This window comes from Cyanistes caeruleus, chromosome 2 (assembly GCF_971803275.1).
Source record: "Cyanistes caeruleus chromosome 2, bCyaCae1.hap1.1, whole genome shotgun sequence".
NCBI lineage: Eukaryota > Metazoa > Chordata > Aves > Passeriformes > Paridae > Cyanistes > Cyanistes caeruleus.
This window is the reverse complement of record NC_141702.1, coordinates 120,536,099-120,564,010: the sequence shown is the minus strand read 5'-3', so window position 1 is coordinate 120,564,010 and position 27,912 is coordinate 120,536,099. Positions and strand designations below refer to the sequence as shown.

General features: G+C 56.3%; 2 protein-coding genes across 2 annotated transcripts in view; one reads left to right on the top strand and one right to left on the bottom strand.

Annotated features, from left to right (window-relative positions):
* Positions 1–21,833, top strand: part of XRN2 (5'-3' exoribonuclease 2) — a 32,840-nt gene extending 11,007 nt beyond the window's left edge. Inside the window, exons 16-30 of the mRNA XM_086879344.1 lie at positions 63–181; positions 2,126–2,261; positions 4,278–4,385; positions 4,476–4,565; positions 5,014–5,086; positions 5,835–5,918; positions 6,791–6,888; positions 6,964–7,043; positions 8,084–8,140; positions 8,697–8,765; positions 8,855–8,989; positions 9,763–9,890; positions 13,964–14,024; positions 18,385–18,523; positions 21,220–21,833. Coding sequence (XP_086735470.1) covers positions 63–181; positions 2,126–2,261; positions 4,278–4,385; positions 4,476–4,565; positions 5,014–5,086; positions 5,835–5,918; positions 6,791–6,888; positions 6,964–7,043; positions 8,084–8,140; positions 8,697–8,765; positions 8,855–8,989; positions 9,763–9,890; positions 13,964–14,024; positions 18,385–18,523; positions 21,220–21,282 — 1,440 coding nt within the window. The 3' untranslated portion in view covers positions 21,283–21,833. The remainder of the gene's footprint in view (positions 1–62; positions 182–2,125; positions 2,262–4,277; positions 4,386–4,475; positions 4,566–5,013; positions 5,087–5,834; positions 5,919–6,790; positions 6,889–6,963; positions 7,044–8,083; positions 8,141–8,696; positions 8,766–8,854; positions 8,990–9,762; positions 9,891–13,963; positions 14,025–18,384; positions 18,524–21,219) is intronic.
* A 2,827-nt stretch (positions 21,834–24,660) lies between these two features.
* NKX2-4 (NK2 homeobox 4) lies at positions 24,661–25,826 on the bottom strand. Its single transcript, XM_086875202.1, has 2 exons — positions 25,463–25,826; positions 24,661–25,316 (listed from the first exon to the last, which is right to left on the bottom strand). The coding sequence occupies exons 1-2, from the start codon at positions 25,824–25,826 to the stop codon at positions 24,661–24,663; spliced, it is 1,020 nt and encodes a 339-aa protein (XP_086731328.1).
* Between the last annotated feature and the right edge of the window lie 2,086 nt (positions 25,827–27,912).

Below are 27,912 nucleotides of genomic sequence, written 5' to 3'. Positions count from 1 at the left end.
CTAATAAATCCTCCTCCTCTTCCCCCCCTTCCCCTGTTTATCTGTAATAATTCTGACCCTAGACAACGGCGGCGTCTCCAAACACCAGCCTGACTCCTGATGGCAGCCCGTCCCTGGGAGGAGGAATTAAGAGGAAAGCTGAGGACAGTGACAGTGAACCTGAGCCAGAGGATAATATCAGGTGAAGCCATTTTTTGTGGCACTTTGTTAGCAAATTGCCCAGATAGATGCAGCCTAATTAATGCCATTTAGCTCGGTGCAGCGCTGCCTTCGGATGCTTTCCTGTGATCTTTCTATCCAGCGGTAATTAATGTGGAGGGTGAGGATATCCAGTAAATTCCAGTGAGCTGGGTGAGCTCTGGCTGCTCGAGCTAAGTGTCCAGATTAGTATGCGTGCAGGTTTGCAGCCTGCGAGCCTGCGCTCCCGCCGAGACCGGCTTGGCGAGACATGCCCCGCTTATGTGAGCGGAATGCTCTGCTCCTGCAGCCTGGCAGCCCGGAGCCCTGCGTGCTCCTGGGCTCCTCCACCACCTCTGCCTTCTTGCACTGGCTCAGGAAGGCTGAGCCTGGCATGGCTGAGGCAGGAATTCTCTGGGAATTGGCCAGCAAGGGAGCCTGCGCTGCCCGAGGGTTTCAGTGGAGCTCTGGCTGTTGGAGTCGAGGTGAAGGCCCTCACAGCAGCTGTTCTGAGAGGTGCAGCCACAGGGGTTTGTTTTCTGTGCAGTCACACCACGGCTGGACGTGGGAAAACACTCACGGTTCTTTCCCTGTGGAGTTCTGGTCACAGTCATCACAATGTATTTGTGACATGTGGCCCATCAGCTCCTCCAACATCACAATTCTTGCTCTCGTTCTTATTTTCTATCCTGTGTGTCTATACCTCAATGAACTGGCTTATTTTTTTTTTAATTGGGCAAGCAGAGTTTTTATATAAAATCATAAATTTTATGGATAAATGATTCCATCTGATTTCCACCTGAGTGTTAGCAGAGCTGCTAAAAGGAGCTTGAGCAGTATGAATGAACCGTGGTGATTCACGAGCAGCAGTGGTTCTGACAGGGTTGGTATTGCCAAGGAAAAGGATGTGCTACATTCAACCACAGGTTTTGAAGCTTTTGTAGCTCAGAATATTTTTTCATGTTCTTTCCTGAGTGGAAATTAACCCTGTGCTTGCCACTGTAAATATAAAGAACTGCACTGATGTCCTAGATACAACCACGCTGTTTGTGAAAATATATGCTGTATTTAGAATGACTCTGAAACCAGAACAAATCGTTGCAGTCGGCTTCAGATGGGTTTTATCTCACAGAAGAGTGGTTTGAATTTATGCAAGTGTCTGTCTGCCAGGCAGCTCAGAGCCTGCAGATGTTCTTGACTCCATCCCTCAAGCCTTCAGTGCCAGGAGCTCTGTCCTTGCTCACCTGCTTTTCTGGAAAACTTGAAAGCATCTCTTGGCTTCTCTGCCTGCTCATCAGCGTGAATCATCTTGGAAGGGTTTAGGAAGTGTCCTGAGCAACTGTCTGGAGGCAAGGGTCACAACCCTTGTCACATCCTGCAGGGAATCACAAGTGGATCGTGGCTCTCTCCTGGAGCTCCATACACAGGATTTAGGGCTCTGGCAGGCTCTGACCAGTGTCAGCTTAAGGAGACTTCTTGGAGTGGTTTGGGGTAAAATTCTGTGTAAGAGAACAAATCATGATTAAGGCATGGTGTGGTTTGAGCAGTTTGGGTCTTTGCTGAGGTGATCCAGCCGAGCTGAAGGGTGCAGCTGCCCGTGTGTGAAAGAGGAGCCAGGGTTTGTTTTCCCTGCCCCATCTGTGGACAGACATGAGGGGGAGCTGTGTGAAGGAAGGAAGGACTGTGGCTGAGGTGGCTCCTGTGCTCCCAGTGTCCCCCTCTGGCCCTGGAAAATCCTGGTCTCTCAGTGTTTGCTTGCCTTTGTATTTGGGGTAGCAGGAAAGCTCTGTCAGTTCTGCCAGCAGTCACATTTCACTGTGGCTGCCGAGCAGCACATTTCCTGCTTTCACTGAAACGTGTACAAATGGCAGCTGGTGGCTGTGTCTCTCACTGTAATTCAGACTGTCAAGGTGCCCATCCATGTGAAAATCCATGTGTTGTGTTGCAGGTTGTGGGAAACTGGCTGGAAGCAGCGCTACTATAAAAACAAATTCGACGTGGACGCGTCGGACGAGAAATTCCGTCGCAAGGTTGTGCAGTCCTACGTGGAAGGCCTTTGCTGGGTTCTCAGATATTATTACCAGGTACCCCAAGTTTCCTGCCTGAATGTGTTTCAGCCCTGTTTCAGCTCCTTTTGGAAAAGCCGTGGGGTTTTTTTGGAGGTGCAAAACAAACGTGTGCCCGTTCTGTTTGACACTGGGGGTGTGGATGCAGTTTCACCGTCCCTGAGCTGCTGAAGGAACAGCCAGACGTGGCACTCAGTGCTCTGATCTGCTTCTCAGGGTGGTGTTTGCTCACAGGGCTGGGCCCTGCTCTCAGGGGTCTTCCCCAGCCTCAGTGGTTCTGGCTCTCAGGTGCAGTAGCAGCACTTGTTGGTGCACTGCTGTTTTCCCTTGCCCACAAACAGTGACATTGCAGGTGACTAAATGAGAGAGCCAAGGACAAAGCCTGTGAAATGCCAGCAAGAATTGGCGAGGGACAGAGCTGTCAGTCTCCTCCTAGATTGTGGTGCTGCTCCATGAAGTGTGTTGTGATTGAAGTAATCTGTATCCGATTTAAATCTGTTGATAATTGAGATGTCAGATGGGCAAGAGATTAGTGAGCCATGCTGGGGTTGGTTGCACTGATGGCTAATAAGGAGCTCCGTGCCCTGAAGGCAAAGTCAGTCAGCCTGGCTGTGTGACCTGGGAGCACAATGTGCTCCAGCCATGGAGTTTGTCTGTCTCAGCAGGAATTTGGAGCTCCCACACGGGGCCGTGTTCCCAAAACTTCCCGTTTTTCCTCAGTGGCTGCCACCTGTCCAGCTGGGAGCACAGGCAGGGCAGATACCCCACGTGCCTACAAAGTGCAGTTTGCAGTAGGTTTTTCCACTCCCCCCTTGGAACAAAATGGGAATGTGTGCCTTTCCCTCCTGCTCCAACCATTCCTTGAGTTTGTGCTCTGGCTCACGTGTTACGGGGGATGAAAATCATCGAGTTGAAGGTTTGCAAGTCGTGGTGCAGCTGGTCTGGAGGAAGGCTGAGTTCCCCACGTCCTTGTGTGCAAGGAACAAGATGTCACCTGGATGCCTGGAGAGGTGGGAATTCCCAGGAATTCCGTGGGCTTTTAACCATGCCAGGGTATTTTCCCACAGCTCTATGTGCCCGTCTGCCTGGCGGGGTGGAAATGAGCCTTCAGGTGAGCTGTAGGTAAGAGTGTCCCCTCCAGTGGTACCAGAGCACAAAAACATCCCAGTCTGTTGTGTGGGAGTGGAGCAGCTGGAAAATCACTCCCTGCCCGTATGGAAATGGGCTGGGGGGACTTCAGAATGGATTTGCTTGAGGATCTTTGTTGGGCCATTTTTCTTTTCCCCATCATGAAGATGGACTCCAGTAACTACAGCTGGCTGTCCACACAACTTGTGCCTTTCTATTCCTACAGAAAGCAAATAATGCAGGGCATGTCCCACTAGAGGGAACATCTGTTTGGAGAGGGGGGAAAAAAAAAATGAAGGCAATCCACCTGGCTTTTGAAACATTCTGAGTCTGTCTGAAGGACTGCAGTGAATAATCATAGGTGCTGTAATTTGGTAGCAAAAATATCGCTGGAGGAGCCTCGTTGACATTTAATTGTTCAGAACTGGAAGTCAAAACAGTAGTGGGCTTTTGTTTCAAGTGGTGCTGCTAAGAAAAATAGCTGAGGAGGTGAAAGCTTGACTTGGGCCCTCAGGAGCCACGTTTCCTTGGCGAGGTGCACGGTGTTCCCGTGTGTTTTGAGTTCCTTGGCTCCCTCCTCTCCGAGGACACGCTTTGTGTTCTGCTGGAGGCAAGGAGCAGAGCGCTGCTCCAGGTGTGCAGTGGTGCTGGTGCTGGAGGGGGGAAGCACCAGTGAAAGGCAGAATGCTTCTCAGGATACCTGCAGCAAATGCTCTGCAGGTTTGCCCAGCCAGCAGGGCGTGCTGGGGGCGTCTGCCCCGCGCCTCCCCGGCTTACAGCGGCATTTTGCCTTGGGAAACAGGAGTGTGAACTGCTCTCTGCCACGCTGGCATGTCTGCTGACTGGGCTGCAGGGTTTTAATCTGCTGATCCATCTGACTCTGTGTCTCTCCCCTCCCTGCCCCAGGGCTGTGCATCCTGGAACTGGTATTACCCTTTCCACTACGCTCCCTTCGCCTCGGACTTCGAGGGCATCGCGGACATGCCTTCGGACTTCGAGAAGGGCTCCAAACCGGTAGGGCTCCTCATGTATCCCTTCAGCCCCTGCTGGTCTGCCCTCTCGTCCCAAGTGTCCCACACCTGCTTGGCTGCTCTCTCTCCACAGTTCAAGCCTCTGGAACAGCTGATGGGGGTGTTCCCGGCCGCCAGTGGGAACTTCCTGCCGCCAACCTGGAGGAAGCTGATGACAGACCCGGTGAGAATCCCTCAGCCCACCTTGCAGTGCCATCAGTGGGACCTGCTGCTCCTCACCTCAGGCAGGGACATGCTGCAGACCGGGAGGGAAAGGTTTTGTGAGATTGCAGTGGTTCTTCAAAATCCTTGGAAGTGATTTCATGGAATTCTGATGACATTCCCCACCCCTCTTGCACTTCCAGTGGTTTTGTTTCTTACAGAGGTCATCCACAACTTAGCTGGGGAGCAGATAACTTACTCTAATTAGCTCTCCTCCCTATCCTAATTTTTCTCTCCTCCTTAGCTTCTTATTTTAAATCTCTGAGTAATGCCCATCCTCACTTTGGGTTTAACTGGCTTTTAATGAAAGCTGGTCCTGTTAGCAGAGACCTTTGTGTTTGGCACCACGTGACATTCTGAGCCCGTGTCAAAGCTGGCTTGAAGGGTGATTTTTGTTTTCTCAATTCCAGGAATCAAGCATCATTGACTTCTACCCTGAAGATTTTGCTATTGATTTGAATGGGAAGAAGTATGCTTGGCAAGGTGAAACTTCATATTTTGTTGGGTTTTTTTTTTTAATTTTTAGACATTTATCTTAAAAACCTGTAAAAACAGAAAGAAATTGGAAAATTTTATCAGTGAGAAAACACTGCAGCGAGTCACAAAGGTAACTTGTGGTTCTTCTTGTGGAGACAAGTGTTTTACAGCAGGTGTATCTTTGAAAAGAAATTAGTATGAAGAGCAAATTATGGTTCAGTAACTGGTTTTGGATTGGCAATGCTTATTGGTAATTTCAGCAGGCATTCTAGATTTGTTCATTTGTCCTGAGCTAGATTAATCATTCTTCTGTTTTTATCAGCCTCAGTGTGTAATTGTCTTTTGTCTCCTTTGCATTTAATTAATGGATCTCGTTCTGCTCAATCAGTGGCTCATTAGTACTGTGCCAAAAATACCTTGGGGAATATAGAAATGTTTTGGAGCACACAAAGAATGGAAAAAGAGCTACAGCATTTATGCAGCTTTCTGTTTCTTTAGAGAATATTGATTCCCAAGCTCTGCCAGACTGTGGCTGGGTGTAATTTACACTGCAGGTAAAGTTTGAGGTTTTCAGCATGAGCGCAACAGGTTTGGTTTGAATCAAGCCACAGAAAGATCTGACTTCAGAATCGTGGTGCTCTAGCTCTTTCCTGGCTAGGGAATCCTTCCAGAGCTTGCCCTGCTGGTGTCTGGTTTTGGGGATGTTGTGGGTTTGTTCAACAGGTGTGAGGAAACACTGGCTTGCTTTTTCCAGGTGTGGCCTTGTTGCCCTTCGTGGATGAGCGACGCCTCAGAGCTGCCCTGGAGGAAGTGTACCCTGACCTCACTCCCGAAGAGAGTAAGAACTGGGGCGTTTTGTTGGAGAATTGGGGCGTTTTGTTGGAGAATTGGGGCGTTTTGTTGGAGAATTGGGGCATTTTGTTGGAGAATTGGGGCGTTTTGTTGGCACCTATGAATTTCACCACAAATGAACACGGTGTCCTCGAAGTTTGCTTGGTTTGAGTTTCTGGCAGCCCCTTCCTCAGGGGGGCTGCTGGCACTCAGAGCAATCCTCATCGGATTGGTTTTGTTACACTTGTTCATCTTACAAAGGCCAGTGTTTGTTTCTGTGCTGCACAGAAATAACATCTGCTTCTTGGGGGTAACCTGTGGAGGTGTGGGGGGTTTGGGGTTGGTTTGTATCAGTTCTGATGTATCTGCAGTGTTACTCTGTTCTAAGTTCAGCCTTTCTCCACAAGATTCCCATTATTTCAGTGCCTGCCAGCTGTCCTTGGGCCCGGACACACGTCCTGCTCTGGGCAGACACCGTCTTTGCCATGTTCTCAGGGAGCATTCAAAGCTCGCTCCTAGATGCCAGGGAGCATTCAAAGCTCGCTCCTAGATGCCAGGGAGCATTCAAAGCTCGCTCCTAGATCCCAGGGAGCATTCAAAGCTCGCTCCTAGATCCCAGGGAGCATTCAAAGCTCGCTCCTAGATCCCAGGGAGCATTCAAAGCTCGCTCCTAGATCCCAGGGAGCATTCAAAGCTCGCTCCTAGATCCCAGGGAGCATTCAAAGCTCGCTCCTAGATCCCAGGGAGCATTCAAAGCTCGCTCCTAGATCCCAGGGAGCCTTGCCTGGTGTGGAGCGTCACCGGGAGAGCGCTGCTGGTTCGCTGCCTTCCTTCCTTCGCTCTCCCCCTGAGCTCTGGCCCCTTTTCCACCTTCTGCAGGCAGGAGGAACAGCCTGGGCGGCGATGTTCTCTTTGTGGGGAAGCACCATCCCCTGTGTGACTTCATTGTGGAGCAGTACAAGAGCAAGAGCGGCGAGGTGGGTGGCGCTCGCTGGGCGGGGGCGGCGAGGGGCAGGGCGCGGCGCCGCGGCTGAACACCCCTTCCTCCGCAGGCAGTGGACATCCCGCCGGAGCTGTGCCACGGCATCCAGGGAAAGCTCACCCTGAACGACAACGCCGTCCTCCCAGACCAGTGAGTGTCCCCTCTGAAGGGCTGCCTCCTGCTGCCATGTGCCCACGAGGAGCGAGTTAGGGCTCCCGGCACGGCCGCGCCTGCGCGGCTGAGGCTTCGGAGCAGCCTGTGTTACCTGCAGCGAGTGAAATCTGCATTGCTCTGGCCCCATCTCTTTAACCTCTCAGCCTGGCTTTTACAGCACTCCAGTGCTTTTGTTTGTTTGCTGAGGAATCTTTGTTTGTTTGTCGCTCCGCCTGTGGAAGGCTGCTGTTTATGCGTTTGGTTATTGTTTTATGAGGTGAACAAGGCCTGGGTGATAGAAGCGGTAGTGCTCAGTGGCCTTGCTCAGCAGGGTCACATTTTGGCCTCTCTGCTTCTGTGTGGATGTTAATGTGGGCTGGTGTGACTTCCCATTAGTGCACATTGCCTGAAAACCCCAAAACTCTGCTTTTTATATGCTAATCTGCATTACATCAGAGAAAAATCCAGGCACCGATAGCCTAGACGTCCATTTAGTCTGCAGCACTAAAACCAGGGCTGTTCCCAGCTACACATACTAGGAAAACTCATATTTTTAGTCTTCCAGAGAATGCATCCAGCCTGGGGAATGATCAGTGTAATCTTCACCTTGCAGGGGACACCCTCATTTCTCTCACTGTGCGGGGACACAAGCAGGTGTTCAGTGCCCCGTTTGCTTCAAGTGCGCAAACACTGGTTTGGTTGGACAGAAAATGGGTATTTCTCCATTCTTGTCATGGTTGTGAAGAATATCACCAAGTCAGAGTTGTTCTTGGAGGGAACAGGGGCAAGAAACCTCTTCTGGCCTCGCCTTCCCTGGACAGACCCTAGAGAATCCCCACACATCAGCTGCACAACAGGTGGCATTAAGAAATAAGGATTCAGTCACTCCAGTGCTTATGGAAGCACTAGGTTTAGGGGACAAGCAGGATAACTTTGAAATGAGTGTTTTGCAGGTTTAGCTGGCAGAGCAGCAGGTGGTGAGGTGAGGTGAGGAGTGTGTTCCCTGGTGTTTTGACAGAGGTTTTTCCCTTCTCCAGAGTGGTGCAGTCTCCTGTTCCCATGCTGCGGGACCTGACACAGAACTCTGCAGTCAGGTCAGTAAACTCTGGGCTTTCCTGCAAGGCTGTGCAACTCAAAACACTGCGAGCCACTCGTGATCTGTGCAGTTTTTATCTCCAGAGGGGCACAGCTTGGTTCCAGCAGCACAGCTGTGCAGAGCAGTAAGAGGTGATGCTGAGTTATGCTTTGTCGGGACGCTGCAGGAGGGATGTCCTAAATGGGGATGCAGTTCCTGTGGGTGTGAGTTAAAGGAAAGGTTTGGCTTTTCCATCTGCCACTGTCACATTGTTCTGTGCCATCCCCTGTTTCTGTGTCACAAGGGTTTTTCCCCCTGTCTTTGGAGGTGGTACGAGCAGTCAGGGTGCCGCTCCTCAGGCTGTGTCACTCGGGATGAATGTTCCACAGAACCATTATTCTCTTTCCTTGTGGCTTCATTCTTCCTTGGGCCTGGAAAACATGAGTTCCAGCAGGAAGAGTGAGATTATTCTGCTCATCTGTTTGCTTTTAGCTTTCACGGTAATAAAGCAGTGATTACTGTTTCACTTTGTTTCCATTGTGCAATGAACCTAATCCTCAAATACTTTCTTCCAGCATCTCATTCAAAGACCCACAATTTGCTGAAGACTTTGTTTTCAAGGCTACAGTGTTACCTGGGGCAAAGTAAGTGTCAGCTTTCAAATCATTCAGTTCGGATTTATCCGTCTGTGTATTTGCTCCGGTAAGTATTTATGGAACTTCTTACTGCTCAGGAAACCTGCTCCAGTTCTGAAGCCAGGAGACTGGGAAAAAACCAACAATGATGGCAGGCCTTGGAGACCACAGCTGGGCTTTAACAGGGACAGGAAACCGGTGCATTTGGACCAGTCAGCGTTCAGAACCTTGGGGTAAGGCCATGGGGCTGCTGCTGCCTCGCTGGGGTGACTGCCCTCCTTTTCCCTTTTCAAATTTAAAAAAAAGGAAAGGGATGGGCATGGAGTGCCCAAGCCCAGGTGCTGGTTTTCCATGTTGGACACCTCAGCCTGTGAGATTTAAATTCCATGTTGCTGAAAACGTTGCAGTGATTTTGCAGTAATGCCTTGTTTGCTTTTTGATTTATTTTTTTTTTTCCCCCCTCCTAAATAGCTCTCAGTCACTTCCCTGTTGTTTGGGGTTTTTTAAAACTTGCTTGTCGTATGGGGGTACAGTGAGAACGTTGTGCAGACTGCTGATGAAGACAGGAATGTCTTTTAAGCTTTTAAAAACAAAGAAGCTTGAAAAATTAAATGGGTTTCCATACTGGGGAGTGCGAGGAGCCATACATTTATCAGAGCCAGAGAAGCGACTGTTTTAAAGGAGAGTGGCAGATGAGGTTAAACTCTGGAGTGTCTCTTTAGGAAGAGAAAATACCTCTTGCTGTGGGGGGCTGCAGGAAGGAAAAGCAGGGCTGTCCTGGGGCTGTGTTTGAGAGCCCTCCTGCACATCAGTCATGGTGAAAAGCGCAGCTGTGCCCTCGGGAACCCGAGCATTTCCCGGGAGCAGCTCCCCAGAGCCGTGTGTGTGTGTGTGTGCTGGGCTGGGCTGGGCTGGGCTGGGCTGGGCTGGGCTGGGCTGGGCTGGGGGCAGCTGCAGCTCTGCACAGCACACTGAGCTGCTCCCTGGCCGTTTCTCGCCGTGACAGGCACACGATGCCGAGGGACAGGGCCATGCCCGGGATGTACCCCAACGCCGTGCCGCTCGGAGCCTACGGCAGCCCCTACGCCAGGCCCCTCATGGGCAGCCAGCAGCAGATCCCCAAACTGCTGTCAAGTAAGTGCCCTCTGCTTCCTGCTTCTCACAGCTGCCTCGGGCCAAGCAGCCTCTCTCTTCGTCTGCTTCACTTGTTTATCTGTGCTGAAGTACGGTCTGGGAGGAGGAGCGTGGGCAGTGGGAAGGCAGAGGTACCAGACCGGCATCGCGCTTTCAGATTCATCTCCAGCAAGAGAATATTTACGTGGTTTCAGGGAGGTTTTTGGGAGCCCAGCAGTGCTGCTGTTCCTGCTGAGGCCTGCTGTGCTGTGGGAAAGGCTCCAAAGAGCTCTGTCTGTCCCACGGCCCTGGAGCTGAGGCGCCTGCCCAGCTCCCGTCCTCGCGGCACCCGCGCCCCTTGTGCTGAGCTGGCAGCACTCTGCAGGCTGATACCCCCAGTGCCAGAGGCTGCTTCTAACCGAGGAGGCTCGGAGCCACTGCTGCAGGAGAAATCCCAGTCCATCTGTTGGCCTTGGAAAACTCTCTGGAGGCTTTCCTTGACGCGGGCCTGCCTCCCCCTCGCAGCGCCGCTCGCCGTTCTGCAGGCGTGCCTGGCAAACCTCAGAGCAGTTGCTTGGGCTTTCCTTGCCTCCTGCCTGTGCTGCCTTCCCCGGGAGGCAGAGGCTGCGGTGCTGCTGGTGTGTGGAGCAGCAGGCAGAGGAGGCAGGCGGAGCTGCCTGGCCGAGGCTCCCTCACCGCGCGGGCTCCGCGCTCTCCGGAGCCGCTCCTGGCACCCTGCTCCCGTGGCACACCGCAGTGCTGCACGCTGCAGACGTGTTCTCTGGCCCTTCACTGCCTGTGTTGCTGCTCCTCCTCCTCCTCTGCTGAGACACCGAGCTGCCCTAGGAGGTTAGACTCTCACTTCTCATTTGCGCTGACTGCGGCGTGAGGGCTTTGCAGCTGATTGCTCGACTCGGAGTTTGGAGATCGTTTCTTTCAGTGCCTCGTTATTTGGGGCCCGAGGACAGCTCGTGTCCATCAGGAGGATGGATCAAACAGCATGAGGGCTGTGTTGCTCCCTAGAACCATTCCCAAAACACATCCTGCTGCCTGGCTGGAGGGTCAGCCCCCAGCCCAGCCCACCTGAGACTGTGTATGCCGAATGAACCACGTGTGCCTCAACTCCTCCTCTACCAGCTAGACTCAGGCTGGCTAAACCCGGGTTAGAAGAACACCTCCAGGTGGCATAGCCCCAGATTTCTGCTGGGATTGGCCTTTTGGATGTTTGCCTGCCCAAGGATCCTAACACACCCTTGATTACGGGTTGTGTGTGTGCGGTGCTGTGGAGATGAGGAGTGCCAGCAGCTCCCCAGAGCCCGCTGCAGTGAGGCTCCTGCACGCCGTGGCTGGGAATCCACGAGCGCTCAGGCCAGTCCCCAGTGGTGTTCTGCTCAGTGTTCCCTGGAGCTGCTCCAGGTCCAGCAGCACAGCCATGTTCTTCCCTTCTGCGGTGTCCCTCCGGTCCCCGCGCGCCTCCAGCACAGCACCGGCACCCTCAGCCTCAGGAAAATGCACTCGGGAGAAGCGGGAAGGCCTCTCGGATGGCAGACACAGGGTTCTCCCAGTGTGCCAGCTGCGAGAGAGCTGTGGCGGGGCTGGGCAGCACGTGGAAGCCCCAGGTTCAGTGGGGCCGATGCAGAGCAGCTTTCCACCCGCAGCGTGCCCTCTCCGTGGGCATGCCGCAGGCAAATCAGCCTCCGGAAGGGCGACACGGCCAAGCCGGGAGCCATCTCCTCCTCCAGAGCCTCCAGAGGCTGGGGGTGTTCCTCACGGTGCTCCCTGATTGGCCTTGGATGTGCCAATTTTCAGCTGATGAATAATTGTCTGTGCTGATAACTTGGGGAGTCAAGTGCAGGGTGGCAGCGCCCTGGGAATGGCAGGTTTGGCTCCTGCGGCGCAGGACATCTGATTTGTGACTCAGTAAACTTGTCAATTAGCTGCCTCGGAAAAGCGGTTTTGATTAGTGCAATCAGTAAACACAAAATCTTCTCTTTGATTGCCACCCTGATTAGATAAATTGTTACTTGAGGAGCTGCTAGGCAAGGCAGTTTCTTTGGCCTCATAGCTCTGGGAAATGCCTAAGTTTTTGCAGCCTGAAGAAAATGTTAATTGCCATTCCTTCTCCCGCTCTGTACCTCTGTGAAGTGCAATTCACTGCTCCAGACTCTCTCCCTCCAAGGTTATTCCGTCAGCCCTACAAATGAGATGGGGGGCTTGTAAATGTGATGGTTTCATTGAAGTCTTGCTCAGACTGAGCTGCAGAAAGGTGTGGTTACAGCAGGAGAGCTGGCTCCTCGCTCCCACGGAGAGGAAGGGGCTGGATACAAGATGATGTCTGTGTTTCTGTGCTGCTGCTGTTTGTGAAGCTTGGAAACGATCAGAAACAGAACCATTTCAGGATATTTTGGACTGAAAGCTGTGAGACTCAGGGGCTGTCCCAAACCTGCTTTAAAGCATTTTAAGTTCCAGTTGACAAACGGCACATTTTCCCCTAAAGCGGCGTTGCGGGTTCCATTGCCCTGCCCTCCTGTTCCAGAATCCAGGCTTTGTGTGGGTGCAGCCTGTTCAGGCATGGAGAAGCCCCCGAGGTTCCCAGGCTGATCAGCAGGGAAGTGCCACCTCCCCAGCCTCAGCCCTGGCCTGCTTCGGGCTGGAAATGGGCTGGAAGAGAGGAGCTGAGGAGCCTGGGTTGGTAACAGGGTGTGTGGGACCAGGCTCACATCCCTGCTGGCTGCTGGAGCTGTGTGTCCAGGTGTGTAAAGCTGAATAAATGTCCCTGCATGGGGGATCAATGAGGAATGAGGGGCTGGCTTTGCCCAGCAGGCTCCCAGGAAGAGCAGAGCTGCCGGGGCTGGGAATTCATTTGGTGTTCTCTTCGCTGGGGCTGCCACGGACAGCCCAGGCAGAGCTGGGAGAGAGGCACGGGCTGGTTTATTTTGTGTTACCCCCTTTCCACGGGGGTTTCCATGTCCCAGCCCCTGGCAGCGTGGCAGGGTGTCGGTGTGCCGGCCATTATCCAGCTGCTGGAACCAGCTGTTGGAATTAGGTCCCACTCGAAGGCCATTGAAAGCCATCAAAGGTGTCAGTGAAACCGGAGCTTTTGATTGACGCTGGGGGCTGCCTGCCTGCTATTGAGGAGCTGCTGCTGCTGCTGCTGCTGCTGCTTTTATCCTGTTTGCTGACCAGGTTATTTAGAGGGACAACAAGCGTTTAATTGCGGGCCCCGTTAGGGCAGCGTTGCTCCTGCCTCGCCTTTGTGCGGGGCTGGTTTGGGTGGCACAAACAATGGGCCGGTGGGTGGTCTCCTGCACGCCAGCTCTGGGGCTCTGGCCAAGGCTTTACCCTAAAGGGCTTAATTCAGTCTGATTCCATTCTCTGAGAGCTTCATTAATAGGTTTTTATTAGTGGGTTATGGCTGCCCACGGTAACTTTTAAATGCACCTTTACTACCTTTAGCGATAATGTAGTTACATTTTATCTTGATGAATTCTTTGTCCTTTGCGTCCTAAATGTAACTACATTTACCTAAACGTGAGTAAAACAGAATCCTCCACTTTATTCCGTGCTCTGGCCATTGTTTTGGTTGCCTTTATGGAATGGCTTAGCCCAGGCAGAGGGAAACTGGCCCATATTTTGACTTTGTTGGTCACAGACACGGTGTGTGGTGGGTGTGTATTTGAGTGCCCGTGGTTTTTGTACAGTAATGAATGTACTGGTAAGAGATGTAAATACTAAATGGAATTGTTAGGGTGGCAGACAAGGTTTTGCATCTTCAAGTGTTCAAGAGGAGGCACCTGTGAAGCATCTGAGCACGAACCAACGCTAGCTCTAGCAATTACAGTTCCTAATTCTCTGTTACCAGGCCGATTGGAGGTGCTGGAGCCAAAGCGAGCTGGCAGCAGAAGGCCATGGCTTGGGGTGTGTCTGTGGCACATCCAGCCTGCTCCTGACCTGTTGTGGCAGCCCTGGGGCTCACAGAGGAGCCAGCCCTGACCTGTTGTGGCAGCCCTGGGGCTCACAGAGGGACCAGCACAGCTCCTGGGCTGCCCTTGCTCTCTCTCTCTCTCACTTTGCCATCTCTCTTTGCCCTCCAGATCTGCGTCCCCAGGAGTCCTGGCGAGGTCCCACGCCCTTGTTCCAGCAGACACCACAAAGGTAAGGCGGGAGGGATGTGAAACCTGCCCGGGAAGGGTGGGTTGGGCTCTGCCAGCCTTCCTGGTGTTTGGTTTTCCCTTCCCTGTTTGGAGGATTGTGGTTTGAAATTGTGGGAAGGATGCTGCGCGGCAGGTTTTCTGAGTTAATTTAATGTCCATGATTTACTGATGTTTTGAGAGCCCACTACGTGGGCTTCTTCCTTTAAAAGGCTCGAGTACTTTGTATTAAAAAAAAAGGAGGGAAAAACACTTTCCATTAAAACTCAGGCTTCAAAATTAACTTTACTGTTGGTGCTTTGGTACCGTTCTTGGTTCTTTGGCCTTTATCTTATTGAGGCTTTTGAGATACTATGAAATTGAACACAGAGAGCTTAAAACTGCATTAGATTTTGGACAGGCTAAACAAATTTCTTTTTAGGAGGGCTGTGGAGCTTAATGAGGCATAACTAATGGTGTTCCACTTTTATCATTCCTGCGCCGCAGCCGCAGCATTAGCACAGACCAGCCATTGATTCTTGCTACAAACCTCTTGAAGTCCTAATCAGCTTCTTTGGTACAAGTTTTTCAGGCCTGACAAGCCCATTGTAGGGCAGTGTCACTGTAGGTCAGTAGTTATTAGTTGCCACTGAAAACAGTTTCTTTAACTACTTAAGGCTGAACTGAATTAAATGCAGAAGGGACTCGGGGAAGGATTATGGAATCTGCAGCCCAATAAGTGCCATCGAATAGAAGGAATGTGACATGGTTTGGTAATCAGGGATGTTTTACATGTGTCCCCTCCTCTGGGGCGGCTCACTGAGCCCGGGCTACCTGTGGCAGCTATGAATAATGACATTTATTTCTGCTTATGGAGGAGGGAGAGAAGTTTCTGCTCCGAGACCCAGCTTTTTTTTTTTTTTTTTTTTCCCCCCTTGGGTTTATTTGCAAATGTTCCACCATTGAAAATATGGGCTTTGGGGGAATTTATTGAGCTCTCCACAGTCCCTTTCCATGGCAACCGTTTTGATCCCCACTGCAGTAAGCCTGGCTCCCTTGTCCTGTGCCTCATCCGTGTGGAATATTCGAAGGCAAGATTCATTCCTAATGCAAACTTTAATACTGCTTGGGCCATGGGAGTTGCCACTCCCACCCCTTAATTAAATCCAGTTTATGTAGTTGTATTTGTGAGGGGCTGCTGCAGGTCTGTCTCTTGTCAGTGCCTTCCCTTTGTTGTGCTGTGCAGGGTGTACGAGCAGCTCCGCCAGCACGGAGGATGAGCACTTTGGCCGTGTTCTCGGAAGGTTTTGGATTTGGGGAGCAGATCAAACGTGCTTAGAGCTGATGTTGAGTTGCTGCACAGAAGCAGGCACAGAGGCTTGAGCAGAAGGTTAAACACAGAGACACTTGGTGCAGGAAAAGGCGTCCGAACCTGTTGAAGGTGTTTTCAGCTTCCTGTTCGTTCCCTGGGAGCTGCTGTTCCCCCAGCTGCTGCCCCCTCCTGCAGCTCTGGGAGCCGTGGTGCCCTGGGGGAGAGCAGCCAGGGATTTCTGCAAGGAGCTGGGGGAGAGGCCAGCCCTGCCCCAGGAGCCTGGCGTGTCCTGGGTGCAGCACATGGAGCCCTGTCCCTGCCAGCTGTGCTGTTTCAGGGGTGGAGAGGTGCAGCACCCTTCCCAGAGCTGGCTCTTCCTTCCCAGGCCTGGGGAGAAAAGCAGGAGTGTGAAGCTGCTTCTCCACAGTCCAGCCATTCCTGTCTCCTGTGTAGGATTTCTTACTTTTGAACCCAGTGGTGCACCTTGTAAAGGGAATGCTGGGGTCCCTCCCACCTGTCCTGACACTCCTGGGCACTGCAGAGGTCCAGATAAGTATTAATTAAAAGGAGTTTGTGTCAAACTTCCCCATTCTAGGCATGGAGCAAGTGCCCCAGTGATATTGATCAGCAGCACTTGTTGTAGAGGCAGCATGATTGTTAATGAAAGCCCAGAGCTGGGGCTCTGTGGGCAATTCCCAGCTCTCCTCGTGGCCAGCAGTGGCTTTTCCCTGGAGAGTCGGCTGCTTTCTAGGAATTGTGAGGGGAAAAGGGTTAGTAATCAAAATACTTAATCAAAAGGAGCAAATATGGACAAAGCATGAGCTTAGTTCATTCCCAGTACGAACTTAGAACGTTGATTTGGGGAGTTTAGTCCCCACAAATGTAAAGTGATCTTGGCCTTAACCACAGCATGGCTCCTTCTGAGGAGTGATGTATAGTGCAGCAGGTAAACCTGGGCTGCTGCTGTCCCCATCCCGAATCCCAGACCTGGGTTCCTGCTGTTCCCATCCCAGATCCCAAACCTGGGCTGCAGGGCTCCTGCTGTCCCCATCCTAAATCCCAAACCTGGGCTGCAGGGCTCCTGCTGTCCCCATCCCAAATCCCAAACCTGGGCTGCAGGGTTCCTGCTGTCCCCATCCCAAATCCCAAACCTGGGCTGCTGCTGTCCCCATCCCAAATCCCAAACCTGGGCTGCTGCTGTCCCCATCCCAGATCCCAAACCTGGGCTGCAGGGTTCCTGCTGTCCCCATCCCAAATCCCAAACCTGGGCTGCAGGGCTCCTGCTGTCCCCATCTCCCCCCAGGCTGGCCCTGCTCTGCTCAGCCAAGTCCCTCTTCAGCAGGGGTCAGGAAGGATTAACTGTGTCTGCTCTCCATGTTTTTCCCCTCACAACATCACATTGTCCTGCAGGCCCCCCCTGCTCTGAGTCCTTTCAGGAATTGTCCCTGAGCCGTAGGAAGCGGATCAGGGCCGTAGCATTTCCCTCAATATTTTGAGGCGAACAGCGCTGGACGTGTGGTACCTGTCGCTCTGCGATTGTCACGTCGCAGCGGGCGCTGGAAGGGAGCGCAGACATTTCTGGCCGTGGCTAATCCGGGACGGCAAGCCGGGCCACAATGGCTGCGGATCCGCGTTCCCATCTAAACTGTACACCAAATGTCAGTCAGCCCGTGCCAATTAGTGCTTATGTTGCTAGGTCACCGTGGTCAATTGAAAACGGCATCAATAGAACTTGAAAAGGTTTCTTCCCGATCAGACCTCCTGACATATTGAGCAGAATAATGGATGGGAAAAAGCAGCCAAGGCCCCTACCCTAGATTCCCAACGCTCGCCGTAAGAATTCATTTGCAACCTGCAATTAACTGGGAAGAATGGGCTCCCAGAAAGAGTCGGGGCCCTCAGAGAAGAAAGCCCCGGCTCCCATCCCATGTGGCACATGTTTGTCCCGGGGCAGAGCCGGTGACAGGTGCACAGGAGCGTCAGGGGAGCGGGGAGAGGAGCGGCCGGCTGTGCCCGGGGGCTCTCGGGATGCTGTCCCTGCTCCCGGTGCCTCTCGGGATGCTGTCCCTGCTCCCGGTGCCTCTCGAGATGCTGTCCCTGCTCCTGGGGGCTCTCGGGATGCTGTCCCTGCTCCCGGTGCCCGGTGACTCTCGGGATGCTGTCCCTGCTCCCAGTGCCTCTCGGGATGCTGTCCCTGCTCCCAGGGGCTCTCGGGATGCTGTCCCTGCTCCCAGTGCCTCTCGGGATGCTGTCCCTGCTCCCAGGGGCTCTCGGGATGCTGTCCCTGCTCCCGGTGCCCGGTGCCTCTCGGGATGCTGTCCCTGCTCCCGGGGGCTCTCGGGATGCTGTCCCTGCTCCCAGGGGCTCTCGGGATGCTGTCCCTGCTCCCGGTGCCCGGGGGCTCTCGGGATGCTGTCCCTGCTCCCGGTGCCTCTCGGGATGCTGTCCCTGCTCCCGGTGCCCGGTGCCTCTCGGGATGCTGTCCCTGCTCCCGGGGGCTCTCGGGATGCTGTTCCCTGCTCCCGGTGCCTCTCGGGATGCTGTCCCTGCTCCCGGTGCCTCTCGGGATGCTGTCCCTGCTCCCGGTGCCTCTCGGGATGCTGTCCCTGCTCCCGGTGCCCGGGGTCTCTCGGGATGCTGTCCCTGCTCCCGGTGCCTCTCGGGATGCTGTCCCTGCTCCCGGGGGCTCTCGGGATGCTGTTCCCTGCTCCCGGTGCCTCTCGGGATGCTGTCCCTGCTCCCGGTGCCTCTCGGGATGCTGTCCCTGCTCCCGGTGCCCGGGGGCTCTCAGGATGCTGTCCCTGCTCCCAGGGGCTCTCGGGATGCTGTCCCTGCTCCCGGTGCCTCTCGGGATGCTGTCCCTGCTCCCGGTGCCCGGGGGCTCTCAGGATGCTGTCCCTGCTCCCGGGGGCTCTCGGGATGCTGTTCCCTGCTCCCGGTGCCTCTCGGGATGCTGTCCCTGCTCCCGGGGGCTCTCGGGATGCTGTCCCTGCTCCCGGTGCCCGCGCTCAGCCCGGAGCTGGGGCCGGAGTGCGCCGCAGGGCTCCCAGCGCCGTGTTCTTTCCCTGCGCAGAACCGCCGGAGCCACCCCTCTGCTGGCCTGGAACCGCATGCTGCAATCCCCAAACCAGTTCCAGCCGGCCCAGTACCAGGGGCTGGGGCCCATGGGATACCCGCAGAGACCCGAGGACCGCATGGACAGGGGCAGACAGGTAGGAAAGCGGGGCCCCACGGGGATGCTGTGCTCTGCTCCCAGCCGAGGCTTCCCCTCCTGGGGCCGTGGGGAGGGAGCGTGGCATGGGCTGGCCGAGCCGAGCTGGCTCCTGTGACACAGTGTGACACAGCGTGACACAGCGGTGTCACACACCCAGCCTTGGCCAGCCCCTCCGGCTGTCCCTTAGCGCCCCTCAAACGTGTCCCAGCCCAGCCTCCTGCAGCCCCAGGCAAGCATTCCCAGCAGCCTTCCATGAACCTGCCCTCTGGGGATCCCCCAGAGAGGTGAAAATGTCCATTCTTCCAGCCTCCCCAATTCCTCCCCTCAGCTGCCTTTCTGTGGGCTGGAAAACTGCTCGTGCACATGTTGGGTTCTCGTGGCCCACGGGGAAATAGCTCTGTGTGGCTAAAGGGAAACAAGCAAGGCTGAGGGGAGAAGCTCATCCAAAATCACAGGTGCCTTGGTCAGCAGGTGATGAAAATGCCAGAGTGGAAATGCTGCTTGAAAGCAGCAGGTGACTCTGCTTAGGGAGTTTTTTATCCCAAATAAAACATCATCTGCATGTGCTGTTGTACCAGAACTGTGGATGTTTACACTGCTCAGCACTCACTTTAAATCAATTTTGGGTGTCTAGGCTGAGCTCCTGGCTCTGCTGCTGTTTGGGGAGGTCAGTGACCAGTCCCAGGGAGGAGGAGGAGGAGGAGGTGGCAGCCCCCAGCCCCATCCTACAGGTGGAAATTAAGACACAAACTGCTGGAAACATGCCTTCTGCTGGGGCCTGATTCAGCTCAGGACAAGGCACTTTTTAGTCACCCCTAGGTTGAATTTTCAGCCTCCCAGCCTGCCCAGTGCCCTGGGTCAGTACAAACCCTCCAGCACTGGCTGTGGCTGGAGGCAGAGCTCAGCAGCGTGGGTTACAGTCACAGCAAATAACGGGGCCTCGATCTTGACCCAACCACTGGAGCTCTAAAACACATTTTAGGTTTGGATGAGGTGCATTGATAGGATCAGATTGCAGAAATGTTTCGTTCTGTGCCACACAGGTTCACCCAAAACTCCAGAGCCAGAGGAATCAATGCCTGGCTGCACTAATCCATAGCAAGGGGGAAAAATCGAGGGAGGATCTTTGTCCCTCTGGAGTCTGGGCAGGGTTTAATGAGTCTGGGAAATGGACACTCGAAAAAGTCTGTGTGCCAGGGCACACCCTGCTCTGCCCTCCATCCCGGGCAGGATACAGCTGCTGAAGGAATCACTGCCAGCCCCCAGCCCTGGTGCCCAGCAGCTGGGATCTCTGGGGCAGCAGGAATGCTTTCCCAGCAGGGTTTGCTGTGGGGGCTATCCCGGTTATTCCCGCTTGGAAAGCTGCAGGAACCATTAAAACCCAGCCCTTCCCTTTTCGCTCACGTACGTGATGAGTTCACGATAAAGCACAGATCTTGTGAATTTGCTTCCTTAAAAAATTCCCTTTGCAGTTGTGCTGCAGCTCTGCTGTTTGTTTGTGCGCTTTTGATTTTAATTTTCTGTTGCTTTTTTTCCGTTCGTGTCATTTTTAAATGAACTTTCAGATGTCATTATTTCCCCGGGGCTGGAGTGAAATGAGAAGGTACCTGAAAGGGTTTAGGGTGCCAGCCTAATCATTGAATCCGGCCTTGCTGCCTGGAAATTTCAAAGCTTTAAAGCCTTGAAAAGGGATTCAAGTGGAAGTGGTGACACGTAGCAGCATAAATAATTATCTTTGGGCCCTTTCACCTCTGAATTCTTTTTTTACAGCGTACAGAACATGGTCTGAAGAGGTTAATAAACGCACTGCCGCGGAGTGCTTACAAAATTAATGCAGCTGCCATGGATCTGGGGGGCTCCCTGGGAGCGGGGCTTTGCTGCCTTCCCGCTCTCCCAGAGAACCAAAGAATGAACTTGGGCTGCTGCAGGTGTCGGGCGCTTTTATTCCAGCCCGGAGCGGCGCTTTGTCCTTCCCGCTGCTGCCTTGCCGGGCCTTCCTGAGGGATGTGGCCAAGCTGTGTCCTTTACCTGGGCTCTGTCAGGCCTGGAGACAAGCCTTCCCCTTCTCCCCTTCCCCTTCCCTTTCCCCTTCCCAGTCCCTTCCCCTTTCCCTCCGCACCAAAGATGCCCCAGTAAAGAGCAAGCCAAGCCTGTGGCTGGTGTTGGGGCATCACCTTGAATTAACTTGCTGCAATGTCTCTGCAATGTACCAGGTTTGGAAATCTTTTTAAATGCTTTCTGGCGGGGCTCTGAAATTTTCCCGTGGATTTTTCCCCTGGATACTCGAGGTAGCAAATGCCAGAATTTAAGTACAAATGTACATCTCATTTGGAGTCATTTCCGAAGCGGGATCTGGAGCTCTTTGACCTCCTACGAAAGGGAGCGAGTGCCGGAGAGCGCCGCTCCTGCAGCAAACGCAGCTTTAGCCTTTCCTGGAAGTGTGGAAATAGCGGCTGGGAGCTGCCCCACGGCGCTGCCCGCCTTCCTTTGGGGGTCCGGAGCTCTGCTCCGGGGGATGCCGTGGTTCTGGGAGCTTCCACGGCCGCCTGGGGGACGCTCAGCCCTGCCCCGGCAGCTCTCGCTGCGGAGGATGTTGTGTCCCCGGTGCCGTGTGGCGCCTGGAGCTCGCCCCGCTTGTTTACCCGTGCTGCTAATCCCCAAAACCAACGCTTGCTTTTGTTTGTTTGTTTGCAGGCGTACGGCCCCGGGAGGCCCTACCCGCTCCCACCTCCCGCAGGAAGGTACAGCTGGAATTAGCTCCTGCCTCCCGGCCGCGGGTTTTTAAACACGGAAAACGTCCGAGATTTTTGCTTTTGTTCTTTTTATTATTTGTGGGGTGAGGGGAGGAGGGGGGGGCGGGAAGAAAAAAAAAGAAAAGGAATGAAGTTCCAGCATCCGTGTAGTTTTTAAACGGGCAGCGGTTTTAAAGGCGCGCGTTTCTCCCGGGCCGGCTGCTGATGTCTGGGAGGGACGGAGGCGGTGGGAGCGCTGCCGGAGCTGCAGCCGAGCCCCAGAGCATCCCCGGGGCTGCGGGAACGCCTGGAAATGCCATGGCAGCCGATGGCAGGAGCTGCGGGGACAGAGGCAGCCGGCGGTGCCGCCCTCGCTGCCCCTCGGACTCCGGAGTGAAACACTTCAGCTCCTCGGACGCGTGGCTGCTGTGGGTTTGTCTGATTCCTAATTTAAAATAGCTGCCCGGGGCAGAGGGTCCATTCGTTTTTAGAACTCTTTCTAGGGATTTTCTGTGTCGGTGTACCGAATCCGTCAGTATTTTTATTTGCTTTATAAAGTGGCTTTTGAAATTCTGAGCCGGTGGCGTGTGGTGAATTTCCAGCCCTCTCCAGAGCCCGTTTGTATCTTTTACCTGTGTGCCCACGTTCCTGTTCATTTGTTGGGAAATAATTCCACCCAACCTCTCTAAGAGCATTTAAAATCTTTGTTTAATTAAAGGAAAAAAAAAAAAGGAGAGGAGAGGAGAGCGTCCAGTTCAGCTTTCCCTCCGGACTTTTCCATTAACTCTGGCTGCTGTGTAAATCAGTGAAGTTCCCAGCCCCGCTCTTGCCCCGACTCCTTGGTGTTCCCATCTTCCCAAACGTCCAGGTGTTAATCACCAGCGAGGGGGGAAAGCCCAGACAGCCCCGTGTAACCTTGGAAGGAAGAAATCACCGACCCGGGCTCATTATTTTCAAGTGATGGAGGGTGGAGCAGAGCCCTTCATTGTGATGCGGCGTTCCCGGGGCCGGGAGCCGCCTGCCCTCCCCAGGGCCTTCTCCCGAGGCCGGGAAAGGGCTGGGGGCTCAAAAAGAGCCGTTTTGCTTTCCCAGCAGGACAAACCCAGCTCCGAGGGTGAGTTTTCATGGGAACGGGCCGGAGGAAGGAGCGGGGTGGGTCGCCTGCGTTCCGAAGGCGGATGGAGCCGGGTGCTGCTGGCTTTCTCCCTCCCTCCCAGTTTCTGGGGCAGGAAAACAAGTCTGGGCCAACATTCTGGGGTGCTGGTGTGGGAAAGGCTCAGCCCTGCAGGCTCCCCTCTGCCCAGCCCTCCATCCCTTGGCATCCCTTGGCACGGTGGTCCCGAGGGGAGCCTGCCTGGGCCCCGGGAGCTGCGCTGCCCGCGCCGACCCTTGGAGCGATGCTGGGGCCGTGCGCTGGCCCTGGCCTTCATGTCCTCGCCTCGGGCTGGGCTGCAGGGCTGCAGGGCTGCAGGGCTGCAAGGCTGGGCTGCAGGGCTGCAGGGCTGCAGGGCTGGGCTGCAGGGCTGCTGGGCTGCAGGGCTGCAGGATCACCCCTCCTGGGGCTCTGCTTCGGGGCTCACCCTGGCGCAGCATCCCCGTGGAGCCCCTCAGGCTGCTCTGCCGATAGGAATTTTTGTCCCCAGGCTGGGGTTGAGCCTGACACATCCCCTTGGATTTAACAGAATTTGAGGAGGAAAGCACCCACCAGGCCGGGCTCGGTCCCACCCCAGGCACTCTGCACCGTTTCCCGGGGGAGCCAGCAGGAGAAATTCTCCCTCGCGGCAAGAGGAGGGAGCCGGGGAGGGAGCCCCGTGTGTCACCTGCCGGGAGGGGACGGGGGTCTCTTCTCTTCCCAGAAGAACGGTGGAGATCCCCTTCCCCTCCAGGCTCCCGCGTGGGGCTTGGGAAGGGGTCCGGGAGCGGGTCTGTGCTCTTGCAGAGGCCAAAATCCCGGTTTTCCACCTCAGGATCGTTCCCTCGTGGCACAGGCGGGAGTGGAGCGGCCGGCGGGGCTGGGGAGCCCCGCCGGGGCTGGGGCTCAGCGGGTCCCCCAAGGATGGGGGAGCCTGGCAGAGTCGGGGGAGGCGCAGAATTAAATCCTTGGCAGCCGAGAGGGAGGCAGAAAAAAGGGGATTTTGAGGATGTCCTTCAGTCCGTACACCGAGAACGAAGCAGCCGACTCGTGAGAACAAGGCTTCCTTTTATTGTTTCAAATAAAATTAAAATTAAAAAAAAAATAATAATAAAATAAAATAAAATAAAGGAAAGGAAAGGAAAGAAAAATTGCCGGCAAGTCCCGAGGAGCGTTTCCCGACGTGCGGGATTTCCTCGGGCAGCGGCGCGGGGATGAAGCCCGATCCCGGCGGGAAGCGGGGTCCAGCCCCGGGGATCCCCGGGCTCTCCGTCCCCTCCGCACGGCTCCGAGCCCGGCGGGAGCTGAGCCGGGGCCGGGGCCCCGAGGCGGCTCCGCGGGACGCGCGCCCCGTCCGCGCACGGTTCGTGAGCTGCGCGGGTTGAATAAACGAGAAGAACGGGCTTTTCCCCTAAATCCGAGCACCGGCGCTCCGGGGCTCTCCTGCCGCGGCTCCCGCCTCCAGCTGCGACTCAGTTTACCTCGGGTGGGGACGAGAACGGAGTGGCGCTCTGGCCACCCCACGGCGCTGATTCGGCCGAGCTGAGCGGCGTTTCGGGGGTTTATCGTGGCGTGGCGGGGCTGTCGCGATAGGCGCCGGGGCTCCCGGGCTGCGCTGCCGCCGGGGAGCGGGGCCGGGCCGGAGCGGAGCCCCGCGCTGCCCCCGGCCCGGCGGGAGGAGCCCTCGGCGGCCGGGACAGGGACACGGGACAGGGACACGGGACAGGGACACGGGACACGGGACACGGGACACGGGACAGGGACAGGGACACGGGACACGGACACGGGACAGGGACACGGGACACGGGACACGGGACAGGGACAGGGACACGGGACAGGGACACGGGACAGGGACACGGGACACGGGACAGGGACAGGGACAGGGACACGGGACAGGGACACGGGATAGGGACAGGGACACGGGACAGGGACACGGGACACGGGACACGGGACAGGGACACGGGACACGGGACACGGGACACGGGACACGGGACAGAGACATGGGACACGGGACACGGGACACGGGACAGGGACACGGGACAGGGACACGGGACAGGGACACGGGACACGCGGGCACACCACCACCCGCACGGAGCCGTGCTCACGCCAGCGCTCGGCGCTGCCGTCGGGGCCGCTTGGCCAAAAACCGGGGAGACTTAAAAAAAACTGGAAGGGAGGCCGGGAGGGGCCCGGGGGGGCGGGGGCGGCCGCCGGCGATCCCCGCGGGCCGGAGGAGCGGGGCTGTCGGGGGGACACGCACGGACGCACCGATTACCACGTCCTGCCGTACAGCAGGTTGGGGCTGACCATGCCGCCGTTGTAGTCGACGCCGGCCGAGTCCAGGGGGGCCAGGGGGGCCACGGGGCCGTGCAGCGCGGGCGGGCTGGGCGACAGCTCCTCCAGGTCGGCCGCCTGCCCCAGCGAGCCGGGGTGCGGGTGGGCGGCGGCGGCGGCAGCGGGGGCCGCGGGGGCGGCCGGCCCGGGGCCCGGGGTGCCGCTGCCCGGCGGCGGGCAGGGTTTGCCGTCCTTCACCAGCACCGGCACGGCCACGCGGCGCGGAGAGGGCTGCTGGCACAGGCCACCGCCGCCGCCGCCGCCGCCGCCGTCGGGGTGCAACTGCTGGGCGGCCGCCTTGTCCTTGGCCTGGCGCTTCATCTTGTAGCGGTGGTTCTGGAACCAGATCTTCACCTGCGTGGGGGTGAGGTGGATCAGGCTGGCCAGGTGCTCCCGCTCCGGAGCCGACAGGTACTTCTGCTGCTTGAAGCGCCGCTCCAGCTCGTAGACCTGCGCCTGGGAGAACAGCACCCTCCTCTTCCTCCGCGGCGCCGCGTGCAGCGGCACGATGGCCTTGGCGCCCTCGGCGATGCCGCTCAGGCCGCCCATGCCGGCCACGTTCATCCCCGCAGCCGGGCCCATGAACCTGGAGACTGAGCGGGACGGGCTGCTCAGCGCCGGCCGCCGCCCGCCCCGTCGGGGCCGCGGCTCCCCCCGCGCCCCGCCGCCGCCGCCGCCGCCCCCCGTCCTCCTCCTCCTCCTCCTCCTCCTCCCCCGCGCCCCCCGAGCCCGCACTTACTGCTGGAGTAGCGGGGGTCGCCGCCGGGCCCGTACCAGCCGCCGCCCGCCGCCGCGCCACCCCGCATCCCCTCGGGGTAGGCGGGCAGCTCGCCCACGTTGCCCAGCCCGCCGTTGCAGTAGCCCCCGACGGCGCCGTGCGGGAACTGCGAGACGCCGTGGGGCATGTGGTAGGCGGCCGCTCCGGCGGGGACGGGCTGCGGGACGGCGGCGGCGGCGGCCACGGGCGCCTGGCGGTACGGCCCGAGGGGCGCGCCCAGCCCGCCCGCCCCGTCCATGCCGCCGAACTTCTTGTAGCTCTCCTCCATCGGGCTGAGGATGTCGGTGACCGAGAAGGGCGTCGTGTGCTTGGGGCTCAGCGACATGGCGCGGCGGGGCGGGACGCGACGGGCCGGGCCGGGCCGGGCCGGGCGCTGCCGCCGGCACCGGCGAGCCGTCCGCGGCGGCGGCCACCAGCCCCGGGCGCCGGTAGCTCGCCGGTTCTTTTAGCCCGGCGCCGGGTTTACGCCAGACGCGGGGGGGCGGAGCGGCGGCGGGCGGCCCCGGCCCCTCCCCGCCTCCCCCCGGCCCCGGCCCCCTCCTCCCGGCCATTGTCCTGCGCCCGCCCGACGGCTCTTAAGCCCGGCCGCCCCGGGGCAGCGCCGGAGCGGCTCCGAGCGGCCCCGGCCCCGCCGCCCTCGCCCGTAAGTAGCTGCCCGTTCCCCCGATCCCCGCTCCGCCGTGCGCGGCCGCCCCCGGGCAGAGCGTCCCGGGCCGCTGCGGCTCCCGGCCGGCCCCGACGGCAGCAGCCGGGCAGCGCCGGCCCCTCCGCCGGCCGAGCCCCGGGGCTGGGCTGCTCCCCCCCGCCCCGGCCCCGGCCCCTCGGAGCCGCTGCCGCGGGGTGCGAGACCGGCGGGGACCCCCGCCGGACCGGGCCCCTTTAGGGCCGACGTTTCGTTTGCGGTTGTGTTTTGGGGCTTTTTCGGTCGTTCTTGGTTCGTTCGTTGGTTTTGGCACAACGAAAGGCTCCCCCGGGGCAGCCCGAGCCCCGGGAAGAGGCTGCGGGGCTCCTGCAGGAACCCCGCGCCCGTCGGGCGCAGCTCCGCGGCGCCGCTCCCGGGGCTGAGCGGGGTCTCTGAGGGGCCGGGCCGGGCCGGACCCCGCGGCCGAAGCTGACCCCGCTGCCCCGGGCCCGGCGGAGCCCGTGCGCGGGGGATGCGCGGGGGATGCTCGGGGATGCGCGGGGGATGCTCGGGGGATGCTCGGGGGATGCTCGGGGGATGCGCGGGGGATGCTCGGAGGATGCTCGGGGGATGCGCAGGATGCGCGGCCGGCCCTGCGGGGACACGGAAAACACTCGGTGCGTTCAGGGAGCGGCACCCGCAGCTCCCTCCCTCCGGCCGCTTCCCGAGCTGCTGCCCGTGAGAGCTCCGGGCTCCCCTCTGCGGGGACCGAGCCCCGTTTTGGGGAGCCAGGGGTACCCCACACCCCCCAGACCGCACCCTTCCCTTCTCAAGTCCCGTCTTTTCCCCGATCTCTTTGGACACCAGGCACCTGCGGCTCCGTGGTGATGGTTAAAAAGGAAAGACAAGAGGTCAGAGCGAGCGCAGTTTTGCAGAGTTTTAAAGTTTGTGCTCCCCGCTGAGTCTCTGAGCCCGGCGAGGCTCGGGAGTTAAACGGGTCCCCAATCCCCACGCACCCACCGCCACCCAAATCCCACTCAGCTGCAATCTTCCCAGCGGGCGGGCAGAATTCCTGGCGCCTCCATCCCCTTTTGCCCCTGCGCCTCATTTCTCTTCCCCTGCTCAAAAAACCAGAAAAAAAGAAAAGAGAAAAACCTCTCCGCATCCCTGAGGGAGCAGCAGAGGAGCTGCCCGGGGTGGGGACACTGCTCTGCCCCTGGGGTCGGGCCCCAGCACAGCCCCCGCTGCCCACCAGTGACACCAGTGACCTGCAGAGCCATGTCCGAGCCCAGCTCTTCCTTCACCAGAGTATTCCTCCAAAGGCTGATTCTTCTATTTCATTTTATTTCATTTTATTTCATTTTATTTTGTTTGGTTTGGTTTTATTTTGTTTGATTTGGTTATATTTAGTTTGGTTTTGTTTTGTATTTTATTTTGTTTTACCTTGTTTATTTTGCATACAGATTTTATTTTATTTTATTTTATTTTATTTTATTTTATTTTATTTTATTTTATTTTATTTTATTTTATTTTATTTTATTTTATTTTATTTTATTTTATTTTATTTTATTTTATTTTATTTTATTTTATGACTTTATTTTATTTTATTTTATTTTTTGATTTTATTTTATTATTTTATTTTATTTTATTATTTTATTTTATTTGACTTTATTTCATTTTATTTTATTTGACTTTATTTTATTTTATTTTATTTGAATTTACTTTACTTTATTTTATTTGATTTTCCTTTACTTTATTTTGTCACCTGGAGTTTTCCATCCCTCCTGGA

Bases quoted from the DNA above. Each gene is read 5' to 3' on its own strand.
- NKX2-4 (XM_086875202.1), bottom strand. From the start codon at position 25,826: ATGTCGCTGAGCCCCAAGCACACGACGCCCTTCTCGGTCACCGACATC. The intron at 25,317-25,462 runs GTAAGTGCGGGC...CGTCCCGCTCAG, and splicing joins CGACCCCCGCTACTCCAGCA to TCTCCAGGTTCATGGGCCCG.